Raw genomic sequence first — 9,825 nt, 5'->3', positions numbered from 1 at the left:
TAGGTACAGGGAGGGTTCTGTGTGAGAGTAGGGTTAGGTATAGCTTTAGTAAAATTCTTATTAATGTTTTATAAAACGTTATTATAAATTTCACTTTTTAAACAGGGGAGATTAACGTTTTTAAAATTGCCGATTTCATACACATTATTTAATGATTTATAACTTTATAAAACATTATTTTTAAACGAAATATAGCACAAATTTTTTTTAAACGTTATTCATGATTATCGTTTAAAACCCTGCGCCCTTTTTTCCCGGCGCCCTTTTTTAACGTACGCGAGAAAAATAGCCTCAGGAAGCAACACACAAGTAGCATATGAGTCCAAACATCAACATCGTCACACACAGCATCATCACATACTACATTACAAGTGAAACACTGCAACATTCTGACTACAGCTTATCTGCCTGCCTGTCTTCTCTCCTTTCTAATGGTTTCTTGGTCATACAGTATCCCTACTACAGCCTCCTTCTAACATAAAAAGGCATAAATGCCTAATATGGGTTAATCCAAACAATTGAAATTATAGAGATATTGTGCACATACCAACCCATGCAGGCAGGTGGTAGCAGTGGGTTCAGGGCACTGAAGAGGCTTCATTGCCCTGCATATGCTGCACAAGAAATAAGCCCACACAGCAGTGCATCTTAAAGCTAGGGCCCCTCCCAGCCGAGGATGACCTAATTGTGGTAGGAGGGTCAATACTTGATAATTTGCATGCAAGCTATTATGGAAACTAACATCCTCCAGTGGTGGTCAGGTCAGGTGCATCTCATTTTAATGCAGGGTGTGCACATTGTCTACTAGTAGTCCTTGCACACTTCGTGCTTGTAGTCATATGGATGCAGTCTGCCCTAAGTAGCGCTGTCCATTGTTCGCTGTATTCTTTTGACTGGTTGCATGTTTTGCTGCAGCAAATTACCCTCTTCCCCCCAATGCAGATTAATGAGGGAAGCATGGATGGATTCTTATCTCATTTTTCCTATCATCAGTTTGCTCCCTCCTTCTGTTAGATAAGTGTCTCTGTTATTCATAGCTCTCCACACCCATGGCATAGCTTCCCTGCTCTGCTGGTATGTTACATAGATTTGTTACATGCCAGTGGAAAACTGGTATTATGGCTGCTCGCCTAGGGGAGACTTCGAGAAGCCCTAGAACATTGATTGGACTTGAGAAGGGAGCACAGGAAAGGTGAGTAAACAACTTCACCATTCTTTGCTGACTGCTTACTATGTTGGGGAAAGAAGGATAAGGGCTGCTTGGCGTAAAGGTGCAACAGGCAGTGCCTCTCTATACAGCTAAGCACATGGCTGACTAATTCTGGGGCTACAATCGGTGTGTTTGTGTGTGTGTATGTGTGCGCGCCAGGTCTGTGAGGTGTTCTGCAGCAGGCAGACACTGACGTTTTGAGTATCTATCTATCTATCTATCTATCTATCTATCTATCTATCTATCTATCTATCCTATCCTATCTATCTATCTATGCAGTACGAATTGAAAACCTAAGGGTGCTTGGGTGGGTGGCAGTGGCGTAGCAATAGGGGATGCAGTGGATGCAACTGCATCGGGGCCCGCTGGTTGCATTGGTGCTATGCTGGTTATGAACACCTCTATATGTGCATTGAATAGATAATCTTGAACAAGCTGTTTCCTTACTCTGATTACACCTCTGACAATGCAGCTGTCCTTGGTAGGTTTTTGGGCTCCATATCAATAGAGTTCTTGGGGCCCCATGCAAATCTTGCACTGGAGCCCCAAGCTCCTTAGTTATGCCACTGGTGGGTGGCTTAGGGTGACAACACCAAACGGCTACTATTACAACTGGTATGTGGACTGTTATTCTATCAGAATAAAAACCATTGCATTTGAGGTTGGTGCACCCATTCCTCCTATTTTTACAATGTACCTCCTCTGCTACGTTATCTAATTGGAAGCACTTCCATAGCTCCCAACTGTCCCTCTTTTGGAGGGACAGTCCCTATTTGTGAACCCTGACCTTCTGTCCCTCTTTTTTCCTCACATGTCCCTCTTTCAGGACTGATATACAGATTTATATAACTGTATGTATTTTTTTCTCCTGAAAAAAAAAAGTGTTTTATTGACTCTAACCTTTATTCCCATACTTTAAATTGATATATTTCTTATTTTGACATGTTAATATGAAGGAAAATGAACCAGGATATAGTAAGGACCAGTGTGGTTCTAATTATAAAACAATTTTTCTAATGAAATCTTTATGCTATGCGTGACTAGAGGTGTGACGAGGTGTGATTAGGGGTGTGGCATGGGCCTCGCTTAAGTGTCCCTCTTTCTTATCTCAAAAGTTGGGAGGTATGCACTTCCTGCATGATCGTGAAGTTATTGCTGTTACCTGAGGTGACCCTCTACCTTGATACCTGCTCAAATAACAGCATTTGAAAGCCTTTGCACAAACATTTTCCTACTTTTGCTGTACACATGTACAATAAAAACTATACATTTCCTTGGCTCAACATAGTTGTGATTCTGCAGATGTCTCTGGCAGATGAATGTCCACGCAGTCTGTTTAAATAGAAGATGTTCCTGGTCATTCTGCAGTAGTTCCCTTGAGGGGTGTCAGAGATACATAACGATCTGTTCTGTGTCTCCATTATGTCTTTTACGATTATTACTCATGGGACACCTGTATAGTGAGGAGCCATTGTGAGAGACAATAATGACCAGGGACCATATGGAGACAGTGAGGACAATGGCCTAATGAATGGGACAGGTTTTAGTAAAACACAGGGGAGGAGTGACTTATCTGAGGAGGACAAAGTGATCGCTTGTGTGGAATGATCTTAATAAGCTGTTTCAAGGAGGATGAAGCTTATCACGTCAGTGGATAAAGCAGATACAGGGCTCAGTAACTAATCAAATAACATTCATCAATGTCATTAGACGGACAGAAAAACTTCTAAAGAGCTACATGAAAGTAATGTGGAATTTATGCTTAAATCATTGATTTGGCACAACAAACACATTATGTGAATTATGCTTATTCCTTATATAGAAGCCATACATATCCTTTTACTTGGGGTGGAGGTGCCCAAAAATAGATAATGCAATGAAACAAAAATAAACAATAAAATCAGTGCATAGTATAGCATTATGGCTATATAGTAGCAGCCATCATCATGGCTGCTACTATATAGCCATAATGCTATACTATGCACTGATTTTATTGTTTTTCTGAATGTATTATGCACCTTATCACTATGATTAGCACTTTGCACTTTTAATTTTTCACTTGAAAAAGCTTCCCTTAAAGGACTTACGAGGCCAAGAATTGAGAAAAAAATAAAAAAAAGTTAGCTACCTGCGTCAGCTTGTAAGGCACGGAGGACGCCGGCTGCGCCCTCCGTGCCGTTCCGCCGGGTCCCCGCCACTCAATAGCCCCACGAAACGGTCCCCGACTGCGCGGCCCGGGTCAGGCTCTCCAGTCTGTACAAAGATGGCGGCCGGAGCTGGCCGTGGCTGGTCAGTCCGCATAGCCGCGAGTGCGGCTCTAAGGCCAACCCCCCGATCCACGCTACAGGAAACAGCCTGTTACGTGGATCGGGGGGTTGGCCTTAGAGCTGCGCAGCCGCGGCCAGCTCCGGCCACCATCCGTCCTCCGTGCCTTACAAGCTGACGCAGGTAGCTAACTTTTTTTATTTTTTTCTCAATTCTTGGCCTAGTAAGTCCTTTAACCACTTCAGCCCACAGGTGTTTTCACCTACAGGACAAAAGCAATTTTCCCCTGTCAGCACTCCTCTTATTCATTTGCCAATAACTTTATCACTACTCATCACATGTAAATGATCTATATCTTGCTTTTTTCACCACAAATTAAAGTTTTTGTGAGCTTTAATTGTTTTCAGTAATTACTTTATTTTCTATGCATTTTGAAGGCAAATACACACACAAAAAAAAGAAAAATACACTATTTCTCCAATTCCACCCCCTATAGTTTTAAAATAAGCAATGCTACTATAAATAAAACCCACCCATTATATTTGCCCATTAGTCCCGGCTATCACAACATTTAAATTATGTTCCTAGTACAATGTATGGCGACAATATATTATTTGGAAATAAGGGTGTATTTTTTTCCTGTCGTTTATTTTTGTGTTCCATCAATTGTAAGCCCTTATCTACTAAAACTAATATAATTAAATCACTTCCAAAACCCCCTCCCACCTCCCCCAGTTACCAAGCAAATTTAAAATATTACAAAAAAAAAAATCCATTAATAGTTGCCTTAGAGACTTCTCTTTTTTTTATATCTACGTGGTAGGTATTTACTGGTTTGTTTGTTTTTTAATACAAAATCTGTGCAGGGTAATTTCACTTTTTGCCGCTAGATGGCGATAAACACTCCTTGGTTTACAAGGCAGTGTTATAATGTTAACAAAGTAAAAAAAAAAAAGTTACATTCTTATGAATGGACATGACCTCTGATTGAGGTCATGTCCTTTCATCACAGGCATTGCGATTGGTTCAGAGAAGCTTTCTTTCTCCTCCCCAATCGCCGGCACTGAAAACCGCCGGGGCACACGGGCCGCGGCCCGTGCAACCCGGCGGTACTGCTGTTTGAAAACTGGACGAGGATTCTCGTCCAGTTTGCCTTTAGCTGTGCCTATCTGGACAAAAATACTCGTCCAGATAGGCTTAAGTGGTTAAGGAAGTGAAACATGTCAGGTTATTTGGTGGGGTTGTGTATTAATTTATTCAGTGACAATGTTAGGAGGCTGCTGAGGGTTTATCCTCATATACTTTACCACAGCCCCACATTGGCCTCAATTCGCTAAGCATTATCAAACACTTTATCGAACGTTTGATAATTTACCTCATGAGTAAAATCTAATTTTGAATTCACTAAGGTGTTATAGGTTTATCGAATGTTTTATCTATAAAATGTTCAATAAATCTATAGCACCTTAGTGAATTCAAAATCGGATTTTACTCATGAGGTCATTTATCAAACGTTCGATAAAGTGTTTGATAAAGCTTAGTGAATTGAGGCCATTGTGTTTCTTTTCAGCCACATTGAAAGGGCAATACTGAGATAGTTTTCTCATACTTACCAGGTCTTTATATAGCCCCTCATGTCGCTGTATCAGTCTTGAAACTATAGCAGCCAAGGTCCATTTTAATATGTATTATTCAAAGTTAATTTTTAGTCCTTAGTATAGGATCATATCTGTGTTATTTATAGTAGCAGACAGGGGCGTAACTAGAAATCACTGGGCCCCCCTGCGAATATTTGGATGGGGCCCCCCCATAGGTGCCAAATAATCGTAATGGGGCAGCGTTTCACTGTAAATTAATTGTAAAGTGGGCAGCATTTTACCAGACAATCGTAATGTGGGCCAGAAAATCGTAATGTGGGCAGAGTTCACCAGAAAATCGTAATGTGGGCCTTTAGAAAATCATAATGTGGGCAGAGTTCACCAGAAAATCATAATGTGGGCACCAGTCACCAGAAAATCGTAACGTGAGCAGCAGTCACCAGAAAATTGTAACGTGGACAGCATTTACCAGACAATCGTAATGTGGGCAGCGTTCACCAGAATATCGCAATGTGGGACAGAAAATCGTAATGTGGGCAGAGTTCACCAGAAAATCGTAATGTGGGCAGCGTTCACCAGAAAATTGTAACATGGACAGCATTCACCAGACAATCGTAACGTGGGCCAGAAAATCGTAATGTGGGCAGCGTTCACCAGAAAATCGTAACGTGGACAGCATTCACCAGACAATCGTAACGTGGGCAGTGTTCACCAGAAAATCGTAATGTGGGCCAGAAAATCGCAATGTGGGCAGCAGTCACCAGAAAATCGCAATGTGGGCATCAGTCACCAGAAAATCCTAATGTGGGCAGCAGTCACCTGAATATCGTAATGTGGGCAGCAGTCACCAGAAAATCCTAATGTGGGCAGCAGTCAGTCACCAGAATATCATAATGTGGGCAGCACACACCAGAAAATCCTAATGTGGGCAGCAGTCACCAGAAAATCGCAATGTGGGCAGTGTGGTGATATATTGGGGTGCTGATGATGTTAGGAATAAAGGAATATATTCTTTCATTTTTCTGCCTGTGTTCCGTGTAAGTCTGCCAGAAGGGAGCTGTTACCTTGAGTTGCTTGGGGCCAGGAAATGGGTGATTGTCTTGACCATGAGGTGCTTTGAGTCTGTATGCAGTTCCTCTGAGAGTGCTAATGGGATTATCTGCCTGGCTGTTTGAACTCAGGAGATGGCCCATTGTCTCAATACACTAAGCCAGAGGACCAGTGTCTGGAGACTAACACAGGAACCTCTGAAATGTACATGACAGGCTATTAGAAATGGGTGAAGTCCTTTTGATACCATTTTTTACCTGTGGAAATTGAATTATTGGTGGAGGTGCAACCTCCTTATCTTTGATCAGCTAGGAAGTACTGTCAGCAATGTGAAAGCCTTAATCAATTGTCACCTGTAACCTGGGGAGATTGGAGGTTAACAAAGTCTTTTGTTGTATAGGACACTGTTCACATGTGGATGTCAGATCTCTGGGAAATCAAATTATGTCTGAGGATGTTATTAAATCTAGCTTCCCCCCGTCCACACAGGCTTACAGCCTCCAGGCGTATTTCATAGTATAAAACCGCAGCTAGGATAGCCACAACCTGTAGTTCTTGGAGGTAGCTCACACGGCTAGAACTAACCTGGTTCCTGACCAGAAGTGCGTACCGCCCGCAACAACACCAGATCGATACGCTGGTACGTTTATTTCCCGTTTATTTTGGTAAGCAAAATCGCTTTGTGTGTTATCTTTGTACATTTTATCTTGTAACTATTTTTACTTTGTTTTTTTGTAATCTTTTTGTATATATTCAGTTCTGCACTGTTCTATGTTTTTTCTGGAATATTAAATTATTATTTAATAAGTTTGACTTCTGCCGTACTAAACTAACACTCATAGCCTAGAAGAGACTGAAGTGTAACCGTGTATAAGTTCATGCCTAATTGTACGCTTGAGCAACACTACCGTAGGGAATTGTAATTGCATTGTGTGTGGGGGCGTTTGTCATACGTTGGCCTAAGCGCGCAGCTGACCCAACGTACGAACAACGCCAGTGCGAGTAGCTAACAGTATCGTTCGGAACGACTGTTAGTGGGTCTTTGCTTCACGACAGTGTAAGATTGCAACTGTGTGTGTGTGTGGGTGCGTGGCGTTCCCGTATTTGGCCTAAGCGCAAAGCTGACCCAAATACGAAAACGCGGAGTGCGCGCTGAGGACTCGACAGCAGAGTGGAAGTGTCTAGCAACGCTAGTGGTGGCAGTGAGAGGTGTTTTGAGGGGTTCCAGCCTTGTTTGTAGCTTAAATAAGGCTGTTCCCCGCTTAATCTGGTCAAACCCGCAGTCGGGAACCGTATACGCAGGCGTGCCGCGGGCCGGTTCTTGACATAATTGGCTGGCAGTGGTGGCATCGTTTAGTACATTAGTACGCAGTTTAGCTCGCTATTCTGAGTACTAAAGGCTGGAAGCTTGCTAGAAGCAACTAGCCTACAGAAGTCTACTCAGTGCAGAATCTATATACGTTTTTTTTTTTGTTCAAAGATACACACTTGGTGTTTGCTTTCCCTCCCCCCCTTTTTTTTTTCTTTTTATTTTGTGCAACACGATGGCTCAGAAAGCATCCAGCTATGCAAGGCAAAACAAAGAGATACTACTCAACCTGTGTGAGCACAAAGGCATCAAGACGGTGAGCGGCCAGACTAAGGAGCAGTTAGTTCGTGCGCTCGAGGAGCATGATGAGGCAGAACGAGCCCGTGCTTCAACGTCAGCAGATGCAGCTCACGACACGCCAGAGGAGGAATCGCTCCCGCCACAGGATGCGAGTGGAGACGATGTCCTGGATGATCCACCTAACACGGAGATGACATCTCTGGAAGCCGACCTACAGCTACTAGGTTCGGCTGAGCCCGAACTGCGCCTAAAGCTGATTCTGGAACATCGGCAAGCAGAGAGGGAAATACAACAAGCAGAGAGGGAACAAGCTGCCCAGCGACTCCAGGCCGAGAGGGACAGACTCCGGGCAGAGGAGGGAAGAGCTGAACGGCAACACCAGCTGGAGCTGGCTAAACTTCAGCAGCAGAACCGGTCTGCTGGACCCGCAGAACGCGAAGGTGAGCGAGTCCACAGAATCCCCCTGGATAAGTTCCCCACTATGGACAAGGACTCTGACATAGACACTTTCCTACAGGGGTTTGAAAGGACTTGTCGGCAGTATGGGGTGCCCCGTGAGCAGTGGGCAAGATACCTCACACCAGGGCTGAGAGGCAAGGCCCTGGAGGCGTTTGTGAGTCTCCCCCAGGAGGAAGAAACAGACTTTGAGGCAATTAAGAAAGCCATCATTGCGCGATACCACCTCACGCCAGAGGTGTATCGCAAACGTTTCAGGACAGTGCAGCGAGGTCCTAATGACAGTTACCTGGATCATGCTTGCAACCTGCGCACTGCCTTCCAGCAGTGGGTAAAAGGACTGGCTGTTGAAACCTTTGATGCCCTGCAGGAACTGATAATAAAAGACCAGTTCCTCCACACTTGCCCTGTTGAGGTCCGGCAGTTTGTACGGGACCGAGAGCCAAAGACCGTGGATGAGGCCGCGAAAGTTGCTGATGCCTACACGTCCAATCGAGCATCTGATTTTCGGAGGACTACGGCGCCCAGCTGGAAGGGAGAAAAGCCTGCGAGACCTTCTCCTCTGAGCACCCAGCGAAGCCAGGTCCCGCAGCCGCCTGGAGGTAGAACAGCCACCGTTGACACTCGGAGATGTTTTGCCTGTAACAAACCGGGTCACATCAGTGCTACGTGCCCAGAAAAGAAGAAGGAAGCCCCAAACTCTGGCGGGGCCCGGAATGCGTTGTGTGCCACCAGGAATGCAGGTAGCTATGCAGAGAATCTGCAACCTGTCACGGTTGGGGATACGGTTACCACCGGTCTAAGAGACACTGGAGCAGAGGTGACTCTAGTGCACCCCCAGCTTGTGAACCCTGAGGAGTACATTCCTGGCAAGACTATGGCTGTCAAAGGAGTTGGGGGTGTCACCCCCGCCATACCCACCGCCTTGGTCCACCTGGATTGGGGGGCCGGCAGCGGAATGAAAGAAGTGGGGGTAACGGATGCCATCCCCACAAACGTTTTGTTGGGTACTGACCTGGGACGGTTAGTGGCCCGGTATGAGCCTACTCCACACCCCATGGAGCCTGCATCCCCCGCAGAAGTTCAGGACTCTTGCAAGGTACTGTGTGATAATGCTGTGCAAGCGGGGAGTGCTGGTGAGGCCCCAGGGGCTACGGACTGTGTACTAGGAGCCAGCCCTAGTGAGTCTCCAGTACCCAGGCCTGGAGGAGGACATGTTGTTACCATGAATGCAGATAATGTTGATGTAAAATGTGATGTGTTGCATAATGACATGTGTACCGTGAACGTTCCGTCAGCTGCAGTGGTGACCCGCAGTGCTCACCGGGCTGCAGCAGACGAATTGTCCACTGAAGGGGCTGATGTCACTGGGTCGGGCTCTTCCACTTCAGAGCCTGGCTCTGAGAACCCAGAGGCCTCTCAGTTTGCCACCTCCCTGGTGCCTGTGGCCGACAGCGCTGAGTTCTCCGAGGCTGTGCGACTTGATAGCAGCCTGGAAGAGCTCAGGAGTCTGGCGGACAGGGCACCGGTGGAGGGCGACAGAGTGAGGGTGTACTGGGAACACGGCAGACTGTACAGAGAGGTTATTCCCTCTGAGCCGTCTGAAGTGGAGGAGGCCGACCGGCAGTTGATTGTTC

The 9,825-nt window shown here is 45.3% G+C and overlaps 1 protein-coding gene across 1 annotated transcript; it reads left to right on the top strand.

Annotated features, from left to right (window-relative positions):
* Positions 1-7,536: 7,536 nt before the first annotated feature.
* Positions 7,537-9,233, top strand: LOC137531754 (uncharacterized; the record flags this gene model as incomplete). The annotated part of the gene is made up of 2 exons (XM_068251722.1): positions 7,537-8,045; positions 8,088-9,233. Coding segments are annotated over exons 1-2 (1,524 nt in total), but the record flags the coding sequence as incomplete, so codon positions are not given.
* Between the last annotated feature and the right edge of the window lie 592 nt (positions 9,234-9,825).

The sequence above is a fragment of the Hyperolius riggenbachi genome, chromosome 9 (genome assembly GCF_040937935.1).
Source record: "Hyperolius riggenbachi isolate aHypRig1 chromosome 9, aHypRig1.pri, whole genome shotgun sequence".
Classification (NCBI taxonomy): Eukaryota; Metazoa; Chordata; class Amphibia; order Anura; family Hyperoliidae; genus Hyperolius; species Hyperolius riggenbachi.
This window is presented reverse-complemented; position numbering and strand designations above follow the sequence as displayed.